This window comes from Lampetra fluviatilis, chromosome 55, assembly GCF_964198595.1.
Source record: "Lampetra fluviatilis chromosome 55, kcLamFluv1.1, whole genome shotgun sequence".
Lineage (NCBI taxonomy): Eukaryota > Metazoa > Chordata > Hyperoartia > Petromyzontiformes > Petromyzontidae > Lampetra > Lampetra fluviatilis.
This window is the reverse complement of record NC_136329.1, coordinates 8,533,479-8,556,202: the sequence shown is the minus strand read 5'-3', so window position 1 is coordinate 8,556,202 and position 22,724 is coordinate 8,533,479. Positions and strand designations below refer to the sequence as shown.

The window sequence follows — 22,724 nt, the reverse complement described above, 5'->3', positions numbered from 1 at the left end:
TTACGTGAACAGAACGTGGCCAATTCGTTACTAGTACAGCACTAACCTGTGGTAATTCTAGATTTGAAGCTTTCGTGACTGCAAGGATTCATACTCTTAGGTTGTTTCGGTAAAGTCACGCAGGTAAAAAAAAAAATAATCCTTGCAGTCACGAAAGCTTCAAATCTAGAATTAACACCCTCTACGGAGAGGAATTTCACCTATCTGTTAGAGCTTTTAACAGACGACGAGACAAGAAGTCACAGCTTCTCGAGACGCTGGCCTTCCTCAAGAGATGCCGAGATAACAATAAACTTGTATTTAAGAGCCTGTATCTTGGAATCTCTGCCTCACTTGATGCAGCAAATCTGGCTGTGACGGTCCCACCTGATGACGGAGACTTGTGTTGCCTCCTAAACGTCGTGATTTATTATTTTATTTCTATAATTATTTCAATTATATTTCTATTATTTATTTTTTTACCTACGTGACTTTACCGAAAAAACCTAAGAGCACTAACCGGTGTGTTGGAGAGTCAAGCCACAACATTTACAATCATCCAGTCTCACTTGATACAGCAAATCTGGCTGTGACGGTCCCACCTGATGACGGAGACTTGTGTTGCCTCCGAAACGTCGTGATTTATTATTTTATTTCTATTATTATTAAGTCTCACCGTCACGGTGGCCGGTGTCAACGTCGTCGCTGCTGCTGTCGTGCCCACCGCGGTCTTCGTAGTCAACTGGTGCTTCGGGTTTCTCCGCCACGTGATGCCAGAAGTCGGAGCCGGGATCCACTCCGTGCGGTCCCCCCGAGGGAACGGAACGGCTTCCCATCGCTCTCCTCGAGTCCAGAGGGAAAGAGGCGCCACCAAACGATGTCAGTTTACGCAGCATCTTAACGTGCACAACATCGTAACAACTGCCTGATTACTAATCTAGTATATAATTACAATAACCCCCCCCCCTCAAATCGTTGCACCTGATGAGTTAATGAGTTAATGATGACGTCACCCTGCTGCTCTATATAAGAACGGGAGACAGAGCAGAGCGTCACCATTCTGGCGAATTGCCCGATGATGCTGGATGCAATTACCAGCGAAACGTCGTACTCAAAAATTGTAAATGTTGTGGTTCCACGTTTCAACACACCGGTGGGCTAAAGCAGTGAACTACTTGTCTTTTGTCAACGTGACACTTTTTTACTGATTGGCCGTGTCGGGTGGTGGAGGGTTACGACACATTTATAAATAACGCGATCTAAACCCAAAAACGTTATGAACAACAAAACCGGTTTGTGAGAATTTTTTGGGGTTTAAAAAAATTTCCCCCCCACCACCACCACCCGCAATTAGTGAGGTTTAGTTACGTACACAAAACGTGCAAATTTGTTACCACTTCAGCACACCGGGTGTGTGTTGGAGAGTAAACCCACAACATTTATAATTGGAGTACCGTGACGTTTCGCTGGTGATGACAACAACCAGCTTCATTATGTGATTTTCCACGGTGGCTACTACCTCGCCTGCATAACTGTCAACCCCTTATCAGCGCCCCTACCTTATTACAGACCAATTGAGAGCTTATTGGTCGCCCCGTGCCATTATAAATCTTAACTGTTCATCCCACAAAGTCCCATCACAAAGGAGAAACACAATCAAATAGACAAAAAGTGCTTTTGCCCGTATTGAAACAGCTATACGCTGTATGGACCTGAAAACTCAATTTCCTTGTACAAGAATACGGGTAAACCGAGTGGGTTGGCAGGTGCACCTGGTATACAGGAGGTCGTGGGATCGATCCTGACCCTGGTGCCTGCTGTACATTTAAAGTTTACGTCTCTTTCTCTCTCCCCGTGGCCACGTTGATTTTTATCCGAGTCCCCCGGTTTTTCACCTCAACATTCACAATCAACGCGACGCACTGAAGAGTATTTGGCTGCAATACATTTCCGGAAGTGATAAGCCCACTTCTTTGAGCTATCATTTGTGATAGCCAGGTCACTTGTGAAAGAGAGCTAAATAGCAGCTCCAGTGCACCTTACCTGGTCAAATAAATCATTATAATAAATAAAACATTGTTTGTCGTTCAGTTCATAGAATTTGGCCGTGGTCAAGAGGTAGCCGAGACCGATGCAAGCACACAGAATGAGAATATTTATACCGGAGGAGAAATCCAATGAGCTATAAACCTCTTTTTTTAAATCACAGATGTTCTCGTAGGGTCACGCGGGGGTCAGAACGTTTCAATATTCCAACCAACACACCTTGCCTTGGCTTTCCTCCTGCTGATAGGTCCCACCACCACCGCCGTTGTTGTTGTTGTTGTTGTCGTGGTGGTGGTTGCAGTAGTAAGGTCGACAACACCCAACCTCACCCTAAAATCGTCCAAAGTCATTAACTCTACTGCGGCAAACGTTGACTTTATGAATGGCTAAACTGTCAATGTCCTTTTTAGCACTCACCGCCCGTTATCTGTGCGCAAAAAAAAAGAGAATACATCGATTTACGACGTGCAAATTATTTTCCGTCGCCGCGCAGAGATGTGGACTTCTTTGGTTTCGCTGAGAAAGAAATGTGTTGGGTCACTTTTATTTAAAAAAAAATCCCCTGCCCAGGAACGTTTGGAACCGATTCCCTTTCAAACAAGGGGGGTGATGTAGCGTAAGAATTCCATAGGGATGGCGTAGGTTTATTAGGTAGCTGGTAACATTCTCAATAAACTTTCGGCCCAGAACTGCCACTCCACTGCAGGATGATTTTTGCCCCCCTATTGAAACGGCTGTACGTCGCCTGGACCTCAAAAATGAATTTCCCTTGCACAAGAATGAGGGCTTCACCCGTGTGGGTTGTCAGGGTCATTGAGATAACTCATAATGATGATGATGATGCAGAAGTAGCAGGCGAGAAGACGATATCGTGAGATGACCACGTGTCCAATTGTGTCACGTGGCACAGATTTCAAGTGTCACGTGGCCCAGATTTTAAGTGTCACGTGGCCCAGACTTTAAGTGTCACGTGGCCCAGACTTCAAGTGTCACGTGGCCCAGATTTCAAGTGCCACGTGGCCCAGATTTCAAGTGTCACGTGGTCCAGGTTTCAAGTGTCACGTGGTCCAGGTGGTCTCCAAATATTTTACAACGGGGTTTTAATTCGGCTGTTGTTGTTGTTTGTTGTTGTTGTGTTTGTTGTTGTTGTGTTTGTTGTGTTTGGTGTTGTGTTTGGTGTTGTGTTTGTTGTGTTTGTTGTTGTTGTGTTTGTTGTGTTTGTTGTTGTTGTGTTTATTGTTGTTGTGTTTGTTGTCGTTGTGTTGTTGTTTGTTGTGTTTTTTGTTGTGTTTGTTGTTTGTTGTTGTGTTTGTTGTTGTTGTGTTTGTTGTTGTGTTTGTTGTTGTTGTGGTTGTTGTGTTTGTTGTTGTTGGCAAAGTCCCGTGAAACCAACTTAAGTTTGATAGCAATCAATGAACGTTCTCGAACGAAGCGAATGCTGTGTTTGTGTGTTTATGCAAACAACAAATCCTGTCCAACAATAACGAACAATAGTTTAAATGTACCTGTCACTTTGTCGCTGCTGTCCTTACGTTAGCTGTGTTGTTGTTTGTGTTGCTGTTGTTGTTGCTGTTGTTGTTGCTGTTGTTGTTGCTGTTGTTGTTTTAATTGTGACAATCGTGAGCGTTCGAAGGGCAAGGAAGCGGCGATGGCCCCTTGCCGGGGATAGTCAGCAGCATGGAGCCGCTGCCGTGACCACCACCACAATGATGTCTCTGTGTGGTGGTGATGTAGTGGTGCAGTGGTGGTAGTGGTGGTGGTGATGTAGTGGTGGTGGTGGTAGTGGTGCAGTGGCGGTAGTGGTGGTGCAGTGGTGGTGGTAGTGGTGCAGTGGTGATGTAGTGGTGGTGGTGCAGTGGTGGTGGTAGTGGTGCAGTGGTGGTAGTGGTAGTGGTGATGTAGTGGTGGTGGTGCAGTGGTGGTAGTAGTGTAGTAGTAGTGGTGGTGGTGCAGTGGTGGTAGTGGTAGTAGTGGTGGTGATGTAGTGGTGGTGGTGCAGTGGTGGTAGTAGTGTAGTAGTAGTGGTGGCAGTGGTGGTGTAGTGGTGGTAGTAGTGTAGTAATAGTGGTGGTAGTGGCAGTGGTGGTGTAGTAGTGGCAGTGGTGGTGTAGTAGTGGTATTGGTGGTGTAGTGGTGGTGGTAGTAGTGGTGCAGTGGTGGTGGTGTAGTGCTGGTTGTGGTGGTGTAGTGGTAGTAGTGGTGGTGTAGTGGTAGTAGTGGTGGTGGTGTAGTAGTGGTGGTCTAGTGTTGGTGGTAGTGGTGGTGATGGTTGTGGTGGTGTAGTGGTAGTAGTGGTGGTGGTGTAGTGGTGGTTGTGGTGGTGTAGTGGTGGTGTAGTGGTGGTTGTGGTGGTGTAGTGGTGGTGTAGTAGTGGTGGTGGTAGTAGTGGTGGTAGTGGTGTAGTGGTGGTGGTGTAGTGGTGGTGTAGTGGTGGTTGTGGTGGTGTAGTGGTAGTAGTAGTGGTGGTGTAGTGGTGGTGTAGTAGTGGTGGTGGTAGTAGTGGTGTAGTAGTGGTGGTAGTGGTGGTGGTGGTAGTGGTGTAGTGGTGGTGGTGTAGTGGTGGTTGTGGTGGTGTAGTGGTAGTAGTAGTGGTGGTGGTGTAGTGGTAGTAGTAGTGGTGGTAGTGGTGGTGGTGGTAGTGGTGTAGTGGTGGTGGTGTAGTGGTGGTAGTGTAGTGGTTGTGATAGTGTAGTAGTAGTGGTGGTGGTAGTGGTGGTGATGGTGGTGTAGTAGTGGTGGTAGTGTAGTAGTAGTGGTGGTAGTAGTGTAGTAGTGGTGTTGGTGTTGGAGTTTAAACGCGAGCGGTCGGCTTGCCTTGGCGGTGCTGGTGACGGTGGTGATGGTGACGTCACCCGCAGGAAGAGGGGGCGGGGCTAAGAAAGGAAGAGGAGGGGCTACAGGGGTCAAGGGGTGGGGCTAGGTGGGGGAGGAGAGGGGCTGAGGGGGAGAAGGGGGAGGGGCTAAAGGGGGGAGAAGAGGGGAGGGGTTAAGCGGGTGCTTAGGGGAGAGGAGGAGGGAGGGGCTAAGAGGTGGAGCTAAGCGGGGAGAAGGGGGAGGAGCTACGGGGAAAGGGGAGGGGCTAAGGGGGGGGAGGTGCTAATGGAGATGTGGGGTTAAGGGGTGGGGGTTATTAAGGGGCGGGGGGTGAGTTTAATGTGGAAAGGGGTGGGGCTAGAGTGGCCCCGGAACGCGCGTCGATGAGCGCTGAGCCAATCAGCAGGCGGCTGCGCCTGTGACGTCGGCGGCGGCAGCTGCTCGATGCGGACCAAACGGCTTCGCTCGTTGCTCAATTTCTTGACAGCAGCAGCAGCCTTGTTGTTGTGGTTGTTGTGGTTGCTGTTGTGGTTGTTGTTGTGATTGTTGTGGTGGTTGTTGTGGTTATTGTTGTGGCTGTGGTTGTTGTTGTGGTTGTTGTGGTGGTTGTGGTTGCTGTTGTTGTTGTGAGAATTGTATTTTATTATGTTTTATTTTTATTATTTTATTTTTTCCCTTCTACGTGACTACCGAAAGAACCAAGAAGATGAATCCCTGCAGTTATTATACTCTGTGAGAATTGTATTGTATAATAAAAATAAAACATAAAACACAATTCTCATTTTGTAAAAACATAATAAACATAAAACATAATAAAAAATAAAACATAATAAAATACCATTTATTTTTATTCTCACTGTGTGAGAATTGTATTTTATGTTTTATTTTTATCACTTTGTGAAAATATTATTTTATTATGTTTTATTTTTTATCACTTTGGGAGAATTGTATTTTACTATGTTTTATTTTTATCACTTTGTGAGAATTGTATGTTTTTTAATTATTTCCCTTCTACGTGACTCCATTACACTCCACATGCTTCATCAGAGTTGAATTCGCATCGAGGTTAGACGTATGGGTCCAAAAGGGGCTCGCGTGACTTCAAGCGATGACGAGGGACGTTATTGAGGTCCTGATGAATGGGGAGGTTTACTACAGATGGAACAGTGGATCATAACGTGGTAGTAGTACCGACTCGTACGAGTACCTACTACTGGTAGAAGGTACTAGTACTTGCCTACTTGGACTACTCGTAGTAGGTACGACTACTCATAATCGTGGGTTCTGTACCCACGTTACAATCCACCATCCCAACGTCCCATCTCTTTGCTTCGATTCAAGTACTTTCGATTGCAATATTTTGCTGTCTTTTCTTGGATTTTCTGTTTGCACTCAGTCACATATTCATTTTAAGATGTTTTTTGTTCATTTTTTTTGTTTTTTGCTTGTTGCGGTTGCACCCGATTCAAGAGCCGAATGGCTCACAGGGCTATACCTAATAAATGAACTTGAACTTGATTTCTGTTCGGCTTTTCAGGAACTCATCCTGGGCGTGAACCTGGGTATGGCCTGTACGGCCACGTAGTGAAAACTGCGCAGTCTGATGGTGTGAAACCAGTCTCAGGATTCTAGCGAACTCCTCTTCAATGAATCATACAGGGCAGGCTGACCAGGTTTGTGCTTTAGGTCCAAGGTTACCAGGGACAACGTTTAAGTGTTGTACATTTATTTATTCCACCAAATCCCCCCAAATCTCCAATACTATCTCCTAATGGACCACTTTTACTTTGCCGTGTCCTTAGCAAATATTCGGTCTCCGGAAAATGATGGTAATTCATGACCACGGCAGGTCTGTCTTGGTGCGAGGATGAGTGTGTCTCCGGCATTTTTTATTGTGCCTTTTTAGAAAAAAAAGTAATTGACAGCCATGCCATTAAGTAAAACACACGTGTTTTATATTCCAGTTAAACAACAACAAAATTATCGATTATTTTATGAGGTCAGTTGCGTAGCGTCTGATAATGGGAAACTATACAGTGGAAATCAATCGTTACTCCAAATGTCTCTTACAAGGCACGCGCATTGCTTACAAAGCGACTTTACAGTATTTGCTTTGACAACACCGTAGTTGACAAATAATGGTTAAGCACTCTCAGGCTGTACACATATTCTTGGGTTTTTTCGGTAAAGTCACGTAGGTAAAAAATTTAAATTAATAAAAATAAAATAAAATAAAAATCACGACTTTTCGGAGGCAACACAAGCTTCCGTCTTCAGGTGGAACCATCACAGCACGATAGCTGTATCAAGTGATCAAGTGATACAGCTATCATGCTGTGACGGTTCCACCTGAAGACGGAAGCTTGTGTTGCCTCCGAAACGTCGTGATTTTTATTTTATTTTTATTTGACTTTTATTAATTTAAATTTTTTACCTACGTGACTTTACCGAAAAAACCTAATAATATGAATCCTTGCAGTCACGAAAGCTTCAAATCTAGGCTGTACACAATTAGTTTTGCTTAACCCATTGTACTTTACATCCCGTGGGACATTCTGTAAATGATCACAAAAGCCAATTTATACTCCATACGTCACATTCTTTTGGCTAAATATTCAAACGTAATACCTTCTGACACAATTTCTTAGGGGTGATCGCTGTGTTTTTAATTGGAGGCAAGGTAGGGTTCTCACCCCTGTTACATTAAATATTCCTTTCCTCACCCAGTCTGATGAATTGTCACAATTCAGGACCACAATTTAAATCAAGAATCGTTTTTGTACGTTTTTTTTACCATCATTTGTATGCATTCTCATTCACCCCCCTCCCCCCATACCATTTAAAAGTTTTGTTCAGTTTGTCCACCCCCCCGCACCTCAGATAGGCGCAGTTGCCTATGCACGGTGTGAAATAAGTTCAACATGAATACGTTCACGCATTTAAAATGCTATTTTATACACACATCGTGTACCTTAGAAACCAATATTATTCAATAAAAATGTTTTCGTGTGGTTACGTCAATTCGTAGCCCCCGTCGAGGCGTGGTGGGATGTCGGCGATATTGCCCACGAATCGCCTGTGCGGGGGGGGGGGGGCAGTGCTAGGCCACGTGACCCACTCTGCGAGTCAGTTTTGTGGGGGGGTAGCGCTGGGTCATGTGATCCACTCTGAGTCAATGGTGTGGGGGGCTGCAGTGTTGGGTCACATGACCCACGCTCTCTCTCTCTGGTGACTGCAGCGATATTGCCCACTGTCTTTAAACAGTCTTCTATCAACTCAAGGTGACCGAATCTTGCCACGAATATCGATAAACTGACGGCATCATTACATTATTGAAATTTGGTGGCTGCCTTTTCCATTATTTGAGAGCTACTCCTACGCTTTTGCAACCGTTTCCAAGTCGCCCGCTTGCCGAGACCACCTGAAGTTTCTTCCGCCCCTGCATTCTGAAAAACGGCTTTTGTACTCGCGTCAGAAATGTATTATAAAGTTCACTTTTCGATGTAAAGCTTTCGTGGCTGCAGGGATTCATCTTCTTGGTTCTTTCGGTAAAGTCACGTAGAATGGAAATAATAAAATAATAAATGATAAAACATAATATTTTTATTATAATTGTATTATTTTTTTATTTTATTATTTCCATTCTACGTGACTTTACCGAAAGAACCAAGAAGATGAATCCCTGCAGTCACGAAAGCTTTAAATCGAAAAGTGAACTTTTATGTCGGGTATCCTTCTTCCTCTGCGTGCAAGGAAACACAACTGCCTCCTTCTGGCACCACATTCATTCCCCGGCGTGTACGCGTCCCAAGTGCATAGCGTGACGCAGCAGTATTTCATCAATGAAGTGTGCGTCCATAAATACGAACGGTTTTCGGCACAGCACGGGAGACGTTTGTTACTCTTCTTGGTTCTTTCGGTAAAGTCATGTAGAATGGAAATAATAAAATCATAAAAATAAAACATAATAAAATAATATATTATATTATTAGATTCCAAGAACACAGGATGAGATGTTACTATCCTTTGTGCAAGCACTTCCAAGAGTTCATGAACGGTGAGCCTGGTGAAATTTGGGGAGCGCATCGTCAGTAGTGAACCTTTGGTTCCTAGGGTGTTTCGGCCTTTCACACTATACACCCTCCCCAAAGGCGGCCAGCGACAAGGTGATCAATCCTACGCTTGCGTCCCATTCCCAATTAGTCTTAGGAGTTGCCTTGTTGTTGATAGCCAACATCCCATTATATTATTTTATATTATATTAGTTTATTATATTATTTTATATTATATTATTTTATTATGTTTTATTTTTATGATTTTATTATTTCCATTCTACGTGACTTTACCGAAAGAACCAAGAAGATGAATCCCTGCAGTCACGAAAGCTTTAAATCGACGTTTCTTACTCTTTGCTGCCGTGACAGCGCGTCTCTATGTTACGCCCGCCCCTTCGATGGAGCCACCCGTGGTGGCGTAAAGAGCTGCGTGTGGTGGATTAAGGAGCCGCGCGCGGCTTGGGAAAGACGCCGGTCGACCACCGCTCCTCCCGACCTTCACACGGTTGAACGGCGACTCTGGACCAGACTTTGTCCGGATTTGAGACATTCCCTGCGATTACTGGCAAGTCCCGAGCTCCATCCCCGCCTCCGCTATCGGCGCCGCCGCATCTCCACGCTGCTGCTGCTGCTGCTGCGCGGGAGCCTTGGGCGCGGGCCGATGAGTCGCCCGGTGCCTCTTGAGGTTCGCCGACTGCGAGAAGCGGCGGCCGCACTCCTCGCACGCGTACGGCCGGTCGCCCGTGTGCGTGCGCAGGTGCGTCTTGAGGTTGGAGGGCTCGGCGAAGCGCACTCCGCACTCCTCGCAAACGTACGGCTTCTCGCGGCTGTGCACGCGCTTGTGCACGCGCAGCGACGAGTGCCACGTGAAGCCCTTGCCGCACTCGTCGCAGAGGTACAGCTTGGCCGCGTGGATCTTCTGGTGCTTCTTGAGGCGGTAGACCAGCGTGAAGCCCTTGCCGCACTCCTGGCACACGTGCGGCCGCTCGCCCGTGTGCTTCATCTGGTGGCGCTTGAGCGCAGACAGCCAGAAGAAGGCTTCGCCGCACTCCTTGCACACGTGCGGGCGCACCCCCGAGTGCAGCTTCAGGTGGCAGCCGAGGCCGTGCGGCTGGGCGAAACGCTTGCCGCACACCGCGCACGGGTAGGGCCGCTCCCCGCTGTGGATCTCCCGGTGCGTCCTGAGGCGCGAGCTGCTGACGAAGCCCTTGCCGCACACCTCGCACGCGTAGGGACGCTCGCTCGAGTGCGTCCTCGCGTGCTTCTTCAGGTCGGAGAGACGCAGGAAGTCGCGGCCGCACTCCTCGCACGCGTGCCGTCGCTCCGTGCCGCCGTGCGCGCCGCGCCGGTGCCGGGCCAGCAGCGAGCGCAACGGGAAGCCTTGCCCGCAGTCGTCGCACGCGTGAGCGTGCTGCCGCTGTTTCTCCGCGTCCGCCGCGCCGCCCCCGTGCGGAGCCTCGTCCGGCCGTGCTACCGGCGCTGCCGAAGACGGCGGCGAGCTCCGGCTCTCCGCGACGACGGGACGCGGGGGGTCCCCGGCGTGCACGCGCCGGTGTCTTTTGAGCTCCGAGGCGCGAGCGAAGGCCTTGGAGCAATCGCCGCACGCGTACGCCTTCTGCCCGCCGTGGGCCCACTGGTGCTTCCGGAGGTGGGAGGCGCACGGGAAGCCCTCGCCGCACTCGTCGCACACGTGCGGGTACTCCCCCGAGTGGACCTTGCGGTGGCGCGACAGCCGGTAGAACGTCTCGAAGCCCCTGCCGCACAGCTCGCACGGCGGCGGTTTGTCGCGCGCGTGGATCTTGGCGTGCTTCCTCAGGTTGTCGGCGAAGGCGAAGGTCTTGCCGCACTCCGGGCAGACGTGCGGCCGCTCGCCGGCGTGCACGCCCCGGTGCGCCGCCAGCTTCTCCGGCGTCGCGAAGCCGCGGCCGCACCGCCCGCAGACGTGCGGCCGCGCCGTGCCGTGAGTCCGCCGGTGCTTCGTCAGGTCCGAGGGCTGGTAGAAGGCTTTGCCGCACTCGCCGCACACGTTCTGCCGCTCGCCCGTGTGCGTGCGCCTGTGGCGCTTCAGGTAGGAGAGCCACCGGAACTCTTGGCCGCAGTCGTCGCACACGTGCGCCCGGCTTTCCGCGTGCGACGTCGGACGCCTCTCCGGGTCCCCGTTTGCTGGCGACGCTTCGATGGAATCCCCGCGCGCTCGGGCGGGTCCTTCGGCGGAGGGGGACGCGCGCAGACGCTCGCCCACCTCCCCCGATGCCCTCTCCCCACGTGAGCAAGACCGCTCGCCGAACTGCGTCGCCGCCTGGCTCTCGCCGACGAACCCCGGAGGCTGTACGGCCGGCTCCCCTCGCTTGTTGCCAGCGCACCATCTTCCACGGGAGGGGTCCTCGCTTTGGCGTGCGATGGACGCCTTCGGGGGCTCCTCGCGCTCAAGCGGACCGTCTCCGCTCCGCTCCTCCCCGTGCCCCTCCACACATTCTCCGCTCGCGAACGCCCCTCCCGCTTCTCCCGCTCCTCCTCCCACCCCGGGCTCCTCGTTGCGGTGCGCGTCGACGACCCCTCCCCGCGTAGCCGGCTCCCTCGGCCGTCTCGTGCGCGCGTTTGGCCTCCCCGCGCCGTGCACCTTCTGGTGCCTCCTGAGATCGGACGCCTGCAGGAAGGCCCGGTCGCACTCGGCGCACGCGTGCGGGCGCACGCCCAGGTGCGCCCTGCGGTGCCGGTTCAGCGAGGAGGCGCAGGCAAACGCCTGCCCGCACTCCGTGCACACCAGCTCCCTGGAGGCGTCGCGCGGCCCCTGCCGACGGCAGTCGTCCCCGTCTGGCGTTGGCGGCGGCAGCGGCGGCGGTGGCGGCTCGCTCTCCTCCAGAACGGTCGGCCGAGAAACCGCTCCTTCCGACGCCGCCGCCGGCGCCGCCCCTGGTCGCTCGGTCGCATGCAGCCTCCGGTGCCTCCTGAGGTCCGAGGGCTGTGAAAATCCCTTGCCGCACTCGGCACACACGTGCGGCCTGTCGCCCGTGTGCGTCCGCCGGTGTCGCGTCAGGTAGGAGAGCCACCGGAAGCCCTGGCCGCACTCGGCGCACACGTGCGCTCCGCTCCCGCCGCCGGCCCCGGGTGCCTCGCGCCCCTCGGCGCCCGTCGGCGAGACGCCTTCGCGACCGTCGCCCGCGGGGAGCTCGTCCGGCGCGGGCAGAGCCGCCGCGCGTCGCTTGGATTCGTGGCGTGGGGGCACCTCGTCCGCCTCCCTGTCGAGGGGCTCATCCGGCCGCGGCGAACCCAGCGTCTTTACGTCGGAGCGCCCGTCCCGTTGGGCGGCGAGCTCCGCGGCTCGAGCAGAGCCCCCCCCGCGCGCCTCGCCGCACAAGTCCCCCCGGGCGCCCTGGTGCGACAGACGCGGTGGGCCCTCCTCCCCGCTTTCCTCCCAGGGCGGTGGCCCCCGGCCGTTGGGCACCTTGGGCTCTGGTCTCTCCCTGTCGTGAACCCCCAGGTGCTTCTTGAGGTTCGACGACTGGTAGAATCCCTTGCCGCACCGCCCGCACACGTGCGGCCGCTCGCCCGTGTGCGTCCTGCCGTGCCTCTTCAGGTACGATGGCCACCGGAAGCCCCGACCGCACTCCCCGCACACGTGCGCCCCGCCGGCGCCGTCGTCGCGCCCCCTGCCATCCCCCGCCGCGTCCGTCGGCTCCGTCGCCGCCCCCGGCGCGTCGGGGCGAGCGTTCGGCCTCCGCCCGCGGTGCCTGCGGAGGCCCGAGGGCCGGCGGAACGCGCGGCCGCGCTCGCTCGCCCTCTCGCCCGCGCGCCGGTGCCTCCTCGGGTGCGGCCGGCACAGCTCGCCCGAGCGGATCTTGCGGCGGCGCGAGAGCTTGCTCGCCGAGGGGAGCGTGCTCCCACGCTCGCCGCGCCCGCCGCCGTCGTGAGACGCCCGGTGCTCGACAAGTTCCCCGTGCGACGGGAACGCCCGGTCGCAGGCGTCGCACAGAAAGAGAGTCGTCGCCGGCGTCCCTTCGGCCGCGGCCGCCCCCCCCCCCTCCGGCTCCCTCCCCCGGCTGCGCCGACGCCGACTGGCCCAGTGGCCCGCGCGCGTGTCCCTGGCGGTGCCGGGCCAGCTCGCGTTGCCCCGAAAACACCTCCCCGCACTCGGCGCACACTGCGCGGCGGCGAGGGCCGGAGAGCACGTGCCGCCGCTCGTGGCTCCGGAGGTAGCAGAGCCAGGGGAAGCCTCTGCCGCAGACCCCGCACAAGTGGCGTCGGCTCTCGGCGCTCGCCCGCCCGGGACAAGCGCGGCCACCGTCGGCCGTCGGCGACTTCGGGCGACGAGGCTGGCGGTGCGATTGGCAGCGCGTCCGCCGATCGCGGTCCGAGGTCAAGATCCGGCCGCGCTCCCGGCACGGACGCTTAATGCCGTGCAGCTGCGCATGCCTGCGCAGGCCACCGATGCTGACGAAAGTCTTGCCACAGTCGAGGCACGGGTGTTGCTGCCTCTTGCTGCGTCCTGCCAGTGATGGGGGGGAACGAGAGAAATTACGATTCTTCACGCCAGTGGTTCTCGACCGGGGTACACGTAGCAATGTCCCAGGGGGTACAGTGAGGCGATTTATAAACGTGCGGAATTATACCGTACGTGAGGGTCGTTGGCGAATAATCATGTATGCGAATCTGCCGATATAAAATGGTCGAGCTATAATTTGTGGGCAGGTCGCTTCTGAAAAGCAGTTACACGTGGCTCAATTCTGTAGCACTCACCACCACCAACGCCGCCACCGTCATCACCGTCGCTGTCCTCCAACTCCACCTCCACCTCGGCCCAGCCCTGGGAGGAGGCGTCTCGCTCTCCCCGCGAGTCCACACTCACCTCCACCTCATTCCCCGCGGCAACTCCTCCGACCTCCGAGCCTTGAAAGGGGCCGAGGGTTGGACGGGACCACAGTCAGAATATTGATTTATACTTGACATCTTTTTCGCGGATGTCCAGTTGTGGCGGGTAAGAATGATACAACAACAAACAACACAAAGAGACGATAGGAGTGCAGAAGCGCATCTGAAAGCGCGCGATGATGCGGTGACCGACTTTGTTTGATGGCTAGCCAAAAAGCCGCCGCCACTGCGAGGATGACCGGAGTTCGCGTGACGACGGTTAATGCTTCCTTGACAAAATCAGCAAAGGTATTGGGGTTCATTTATGGAAAGCACTTTGTGCGGTGTAACGAGCACGACCTTATCACGTTGAATGGGTGGCGGGGTATCGGAGTTGGAGGGAGGGGAGGGAAGCAAGCGGTCTGTGTGTCCCCTCTCTCACCTACGGACTCCTCCTGCTCCTCGCACTTCACGATGACGGCCGCCTGCACCTCGGGGCGCGACTCCTCTTCCCGTTCCTCCTTGATGAGCAGCGACACTTCTTCCTCTCGCCCAGGGTCACGTGCAGCAGCAGCAGCAGCGCCAGCAGCCGTAGCTATGTCCATGGCACCGCGAGACGTGGGGGGGCTACAGCAGAGGTTGGCAACCCTTCAAAGAAGAGACATTTTTTGTTGTTTTTGTCTTTGACCAAAATAGTTTGAGAGCCGCATCACACGCAGAGTTTCCTGTGCACGCAAACATCACGCACTGCAGAGCAACCTGTATATGCGTCAGAGGTCGCAAACGGGTTTTGATTCCTTACCCGTACCCGGCCGCACCAGGGTGGCAAACGGGTACCCGTACCCAGGCAGGTACGGGTAGCCGGGTATCGGGTAGGGTACAGGTATCGGGTACCCGGTTGCGACCTCTGATATGCGTACCTAACTCGTTCGTAAGTAGACGAGTCCCTATATACTCTGTACATACATCGCTCCCGACTGCGACCACAGGAACGTCTGGAAAACGTTGTCCTCAGACTCTAGCGAGGGGATTTCTGGGTAATCACACGGAATATCATCGCCACCGCTGTTCAGTTCAAATGATCCGATGCTGCCGCTGCTACGCTTTGAGTGGTGCACAAACACATGAACAGAAACTCAACACATTCGTTTCAATAATCACAATGTGTGTGTGGCTTTGTACAGGAACAATAATCGGCGTTTGGGGCAACCACCCTTATTCATAGCATATACGCATTGGTTGGTAAAAAAAAAGGATACTAAACCATTTTTTTTTATTCTACCAGGTAATGTCCCACTGCGCTAAGTAGCAGCTCTTTTTCAGAAGCGAACCGGCTATCACAAATGATAGCCGCTCATCAAAGTGGCGGCTTTTCATCATCACCACGTGAACATATATAGCAGCAACCAAATAATATAAACGCGTGACGTTGATTCTAAATGCGGAGGGGAAACCCGGAGAAAAATCCACGCGACCACGGGGAGAGAGAGACACGCAATCGAAATATACAGGGGAAATCGTCAGGGTAGGCATCGAACCCACGACCTCCTGTATACCAGGTAAGGTAGTTAACATCTCCTAGCCACCGTGATGATGAGAGAGACGCAGACTCCAATTCTACAGCAGCGGGCATCGTCAGGGTCGGGATCGAACCCACGACCTCCTGTACACCAGGCGAGGTAGTTAACATCTCCTAGCCACCGTGATGATGATGAGAGAGACGCAAACTCAAATAGACAGCAGCAGGTGTCGTCAGGGTCGGGATCGAACCCACGACCTCCTGCACACCAGGCGAGGTAGTCAACATATCCTAGCCACCGTGATGATGATGAGAGAGACACACACAGACGCCAAATCTACAGCAGCAGGCATCGTCAGGGTCGGGATCGAACCCACGACCTCCTGCGTACCAGGCGAGGTAGTCAACATCTCTTAGCGAACGCGACCAGGTAACAGAATTGCATGGATTTATCTGCACTGCTTTGCACCGCCTGCAAACGTGTGACAATCGTCAACATCGGCAATAAAACAAAATCATCACTCACGAGAGTGAAAGAGCGGTCGGGTGATGTAAATCAGTGACGGACCCGAGCACTGCGGGCTCCCGGCGTCGGGTTCCCCCCCCCCCCCGGGTATGTGGACGAAAGTTGGGCAGCGAATCCAGGCGAGCCCGAGGCTCGAGGCCCAACTACCGCGCGGTGTCTCAAACTGGTTTGCTCAGCGGCGAACAGAAGCGAAACGATGTGGCAGCTTCAAGCTCTGCAAGAGGTGGGGGGCTTTAGTTAATGCAAGGGTAGATGTGGTGCTACTTTCGTTAGTTCGGGGCGGACATACTTCACCATAAATAACCAGACGCCAGAAGCTACAGGGCCAACAGCCTGCCGCTTGTTGCTATAGACCCTGCCCGGTTGACCACGCCCACAACCAACCACGTGGTCCGTCTGGGGGTATGGGGCCGCCCATAAATGACGTCACGCGATTTTGAAGATTTTTTTGAGCCCCCCCTCCATCGTTGACAGTGTTAGTCTATGGGCAGTGTGAGTGTATGGGCAGTGTTAGTCTATGGGCAGTGTGAGTGTATTGGCAGTGTTAGTCTATGGGCAGTGTGAGTGTATGGGCAGTATTAGTCTGTGGGCAGTGTTAGTCTATGAATGTTAGTCTATGGGCAGTTTTAGTCTATGGGCAGTGTTAGTCTATGAGAAGTGTTAGTCTATGAGCAGTGTTAGTCTATGGGCAGTGTTAGTCTATGGGCAGTGTTAGTCTATGAGAAGTGTTAGTCTATGAGCAGTGTTAGTCTATGGGCAGTGTTAGTCTATGAATGTTAGTCTATGGGCAGTGTTAGTCTATGAATGTTAGTCTATGGGCAGTGTTAGTCTATGGGCAATGTTAGTCTATGGGCAGTGTTAGACTATGGGCAGTGTTAGTCTATGAATGTTAGTCTATGGGCAGTGTTAGTCTATGGGCAGTGTTAGTCTATGAATGTTAGTCTATGGGCAGTGTTAGTCTATGGGCAGTGTTAGTCTATGAGCAATGTTAGTCTATGGGGAATGTTAGTCTATGGGCAGTGTTTGTCTATGGGCAATGTGATGATGTCACTTCCTTCGTATTGTGTATCGAGGGCATTGCCTCATTACGCGGTGTGCACGGTCTCTGGTCTGGATGACCACAGTGATGGCACCGCTACTACAACTGGAGAGAGTTTGTCATTTGTGCATCAGCTATCATCCGCATCTGCTGCTGTATGCTTTGTGCAGTGGCTGATGCGATTTAGGGTGGACCATGGAGCAGCTTCGTGGAAGATCAAACCCCAGGGGATCTTCTGCGTTGGCTCTTTCACTGATGAAATAAGATGATAACTCATAACAATTTAAGAAAAACAAATCAATAACCAATATCTATAGTTAACAAAAATGTATTGAACATTTGAATACAAATACTACTTCTGGCCACTTAGCCATTACCAAGAAAATGAGGTTACAGATATTTCATCATATGCAATTAAAACCAACACGATTGTATATTTTTTTTACAAATAAGAACACGTCAACAAACATGTCAAATACTACCCAAGCTGGTCACGAGCATTTCAGCCAATGGTTGGGCAGTTGACATTCTCACAGTTGTACATCAACCGTTCAAGCAAACGTGGCCATTTTTCTTTTTACAAACAACAAACATGATGGCGGGCCTCTGCAAGTTAACGATCGTCAATATAATTCTACCGGCGGCTATGACGATGGCCGCACTGTGGTCGCGTCGATTTGGACAAAAAGAAAATGTACAGGAAGACGGAAAACTCTCGCAGAGCAAATCTCTTGCAGGTAGGAGCTGCGGACGAGTCTATGGGCAGTGTTAGTCTATGAATGTTAGTCTATGGGCAGTGTTAGTCTGAGCAATCTTAGTCTATGGGCAGTGTTAGTATATCGGCAGTGTTAGTCTATGGGCAATGTTAGTCTATGGGCAGTGTTAGTCTATGGGCAGTTAGTCTATGGGCAGTGTTAGTCTATGAGCAGTGTTAGTCTATGGGCAGTGTTAGTCTATGGGCAGTGTTAGTCTATGAATGTTAGTCTATGGCCAGTGTTAGTCTATGGGCAGTGTTAGTCTGAGCAATTTTCTTGTTGTTGTCGTCCGGCGAGATGCAGAGCAACAGCTCCAATCTCACATTCAGGTGGTAAAGCCACAGACCACCGTGTCAGCAGCAACAGTAGCGGAGTAGTGTATCATCAACATCATCATCGTCGCTGTGATGATGTCTCTTCCTTCGTATTTGTGTATCGAGGGCATTGCCTCATTACGCGGTGTGTACGGTCTCTGGTCTGGATGACCACAGTGATGGCACCGCTACTGCAACTGGAGAGAGTTTGTCATTTTCTATTTGTGCATCAGCTATCATCCGCATCTGCTGCTGCATGATTTGTGCAGTGGCTGATGCGTTTAGGGTGGACCATGGAGCAGCTTCGTGGAAGATCAAACCCCAGGGGATCTTCTGCGTTGGCTCTTTCACTATTGAAAGAAGATAACTCATAACAATGTAAGAAAAACAAACCAAGCACCAATATCTATAGTTAACAAAAATTTATTGAACATTTGAATACAAATACTACTTCTGGCCACTTAGCCATTACCAAGAAAATGAGGTTACAGATATTTCATCATAAGCAATTAAAACCAACACGATTGTATATTTGTTTTTTTTTACAAATAAGAACACGTCAACAAACATGTCAAATACTACCCAAGCTGGTCACGAGCATTTCAGCCAATGGCTGGGCAGTTGACATTCTCACAGTTGTACATCAACCGTTCAAGCAAACGTGGCCATTTTTCTTTTTACAAACAACAAACATGATGGCGGGCCTCTGCAAGTTAACGATCGTCAATATCGTTCTACCGGCGGCTATGAAGATGGCCGCACTGTGGTCGCGTCGATTTGGCCAAAAAGAAAATGTACAGGAAGACGGAAAACTCTCGCAGAGCGAATCTCTTACAGGTAGAAGCTGCGGACGAGCCAAAACAAATAAGAGGCCCATTGCGGTGAGGCGAAATCTTCGAGAGGCGAATTGCATCATGGGATGACGGAGCCGTATACAGGCGACAAAGAAGTGGGGACATTAATTGCACACGCAATTGGAGCCCGAGAAAATATACAACAAAAGATAACGTGTTTAAAATGGTCAGTCTTCGAAAGTAAAGTCAATCACGACATTGCAACATGTCTGTGGTTGTTTTTTGTACATCCCCTTGTGTGCTTTTCCCCGGACATCACATCTGTTTTTTCGTATCTCTAAATCGAAAGTTTTCCAACTAAGGTTGAAAGCTTTTACGCACCTTAACTGAGTCCATCGATCCGTCAAAAGATTATCCAATACGAGCCAAACTGTAGCATCAAGCCGTGTTGCTAATTTGAACCTGCCATGTAGAAAACTGACCAAAATCGATCAAAACAGATTCTCAAAAGTTCGAGATAACCCAGAGCAAACAGGAATCTCTGATAATGTAGCACTCCACAAGAGGTTTTTGGGTTCTATCGCGTACATATAAATGTGTCGTTAAACCCGTAAACAAAATGTGGCCAATTCGTTACTAGAACAGCACTAACCGCTTGTGTGTTGGGGAATAAACCCACTACAACACTACTCTTTGGTTCTTTCGGTAAAGTCACGGTAGAAAGATAAAATAACAAATTAAATAACAGCATACGACGTTTCGATTGCAACACAAGCAATCATCATCAGGTACAAATGGAAGAGAAAACAAAACCTAGTAAACTTAGAAATAGAATGCAATACAACACAGATAGTCGGCTAACATAACAGTCAACACTCTACCTGGTTGATTACGTTCTTCCAAAGAGAGAGATTTAATCTCTTAAATTTAGCAATCTTTGTTGACTGTTATGTTAGCCGACTCTCTGTGTTGTATTACATTATATTTCTAAGTTTACTAGGTTTTGTTTTCTATTTCATTTATACCTGATGATGATTGCTTGTGTTGCAATCGAAACGTCTTATGCTATTATTTAATTTATTTTCGCTTTCTACCGTGACTTTACCGAAAGAACCAGAGAGTAATTCCTGCGTTAAAAACATTTGTTTTTGTGTGAAGCGCCTTGTACATCAAACGCAGTGGAACACACTGCAGTCACGAAAGCGCCAAATCAAGTTTTTTTTCCCACTACAACATTTACAAATACCCTCCAACACGCCGGTGTATTTAAGTGACAAACCTTACTAATTGGCTGTGTCGGTGATGGCGAGTTTAACGACACATTTATATTTACGCGATCTAACCCAAAAACCTCTTATGGATAATATTGATGGCAAAAGCCTATAACGTGTTAAACCAAATTACAGACACTCCTCTACGTACGAACACTAGACTTATGAACTTTCAGAGATAAGAACAAACCCGTCTGTATGTCCAGTTGCCTGTTCAGACCAAGAGTCGTAAGTTCAACCGCTGCGCAATAGATGGCAGTGGTGGCATCTATATCTGCAGAACGTGAAGAACCAGTGGTATCTACATCTGCAGAACGTGAAGAACCAGTGGCATCTACATCTGCAGAATGTGAAGAACCAGTGGCATCTACATCTGCAGAACATGAAGAACCAGTGGCATCTACATGTGCAGGACGTGAAGAACCAGTGGCATCTACATCTGCAGAACGTGAAGAACCAGTGGCATCTACATCTGCAGAACGTGAAGAACCAGTGGCATCTACATCTGCAGAACGTGAAGAACCAGTGGCATCTACATCTGCAGAATATGGAGAACCAGTGGCATCTACATCTGCAGAACGTGAAGAACCAGTGGTATCTACATCTGCAGAATATGGAGAACCAGTGGCATCTACATCTGCAGAACGTGAAGAACCAGTGGTATCTACATCTGCAGAACGTGAAGAACCAGTGGCATCTACATCTGCAGAATGTGAAGAACCAGTGGCATCTACATCTGCAGAACATGAAGAACCAGTGGCATCTACATGTGCAGGACGTGAAGAACCAGTGGCATCTACATCTGCAGAACGTGAAGAACCAGTGGCATCTACATCTGCAGAACGTGAAGAACCAGTGGCATCTACATCTGCAGAACGTGAAGAACCAGTGGCATCTACATCTGCAGAATATGGAGAACCAGTGGCATCTACATCTGCAGAACGTGAAGAACCAGTGGTATCTACATCTGCAGAATATGGAGAACCAGTGGCATCTACATCTGCAGAACGTGAAGAACCAGTGGCATCTACATCTGCAGAATGTGAAGAACCAGTGGCATCTACATCTGCAGAACGTGAAGAACCAGTGGCATCTACATCTGCAGAACGTGAAGAACCAGTTAAATCTACATGTGCAGAACGTGAAGAAACAGTGGCATCTACATCTGCAGAACGTGAAGAACCAGTGCCATCTACATCTACAGAACATGAAGAACCAGCGGCGTCTACATCTACAAGATATTACACAACTTTTAAAGCCATTCCCCGTGTTTAGTGTACATGATGTACAACATGTTTGGAATCGACAGTAGTAAAGTTGGACTCGTGAACAAATCGACCTACGAACCACAGACCTCTGGAACTTCATTCGTTCGTAAGTAGAGGAGTCCCTGAATACCAGTTTGTTTTCCTTCCAGGCAGCTACACATTGGCTCCCGTACAGTGAATTAAAAACTTCTGAAAACGAACGCATGTTGGAAAGCTTTCCAATAGGCCATGCATACGCACAGTTTTTCCTAACTCGCATAACGTTCGATTTAAAGCTTTCGTGACTGCAGGGATTCATCTTCTTGGTTCTTTCGGTAAAGTCAAGTATAAGGGAAGTAATAAAATAATAAAACATAATAAAATAATTCTCACGACGTTTCGGCCACAACGCAAGCAGCCGTCCTCAGGTGACAGCTGCTTGCGTTGTGGCCGAAACGTCGTGATAATTATTTAATTATGTTTTATTTTTATTATTTTATTACTTCCCTTCTACGTGACTTTACCGAAAGAACCAAGAAGATCGCATAACGTAATTTTTACTCTTCGCCTATCCCATCAGAGTACGAAATAACAATGACTATGCCCTACAATGGTTCGTCATTGTTCATTTAACTTGGGGCACGAAAAAAACACATTTCATGATTTAATTCTTGCGTTCATAAAAGTAGTTATATACACTCTGCAGAACTGGAATAAGTTAAATTCCCGAATTCAGATTAATCTGAATGACATGATGCGCACACGTAGTTTGTACCACTTGGTTTTCTTTCTTTCATGTGTGGTATTGTGTGTGTGTGTGAAGAATGCATGTTATATAGCATTTGTTACAGCTGAGGCAATACCCCAGATCTGGGCGAAACATCAATCCCGTATTGAGCGTCGCAGAAGTTTGAAGTCACTGGGGCTGCTGCATGATTTTGTGAAAGATGAGGTTAAAAGTCAATCGCCGTCACTGAATTGTAAAGAGTCGGTGTACGGACCAGAAATTTAAGAGACACTTGGAACACAATTTTAGCTCAAAAGTGTGCAAAAAAACACTTGGGACAAACATTTTTTACAATTGAAATGATAAAGAGTCAATCGCATAATCTGTAGGAGTAGCTTCATAAAGACTTAAATCGTTCAAAACGACTAATTGATTTTACACGCTTTACTTTTATTCTTACACATTCAAATTGTTGACTTTGTCGAACTCGAAGAGACCAGGACAACAACAAAGATCCCCCGTGTCACCTTAATAGACTGTTGGGGTAAGTGCTGTTAGCACCTACAAAGGCTGGCACGGCACACGAGGGGGTGGGTGGCCAACACCACGCCCGACCACCTTTGTCTCCCGAGTGGCGATGTTTACACACCGCACCAGGTACTCATTTTGAGGCTGAGTCGATCAAGGGGAGGCTCAGGACCGGTTCAGATAATCGTCGCTGGTGTTGGCCGTGAGCGGGAATCGAACCTGGGTCGCAGAGTTTGTAGCGCAGCGCGCTAACCGCTACACC

The 22,724-nt window shown here is 50.2% G+C and overlaps 1 protein-coding gene across 1 annotated transcript in view; it reads right to left on the bottom strand.

The window, feature by feature from the left end:
- LOC144949970 (uncharacterized) overlaps window positions 1-22,724 on the bottom strand; it is a 37,816-nt gene that overhangs the window by 13,013 nt on the left and 2,079 nt on the right. The window contains exons 3-7 of the mRNA XM_078879960.1: window positions 20,151-20,663; window positions 14,185-14,337; window positions 13,177-13,380; window positions 9,458-13,109; window positions 656-822 (exon numbers count right to left, since the gene is read on the bottom strand). Coding sequence (XP_078736086.1) covers window positions 656-822; window positions 9,458-13,109; window positions 13,177-13,380; window positions 14,185-14,337; window positions 20,151-20,663 — 4,689 coding nt within the window. The remainder of the gene's footprint in view (window positions 1-655; window positions 823-9,457; window positions 13,110-13,176; window positions 13,381-14,184; window positions 14,338-20,150; window positions 20,664-22,724) is intronic.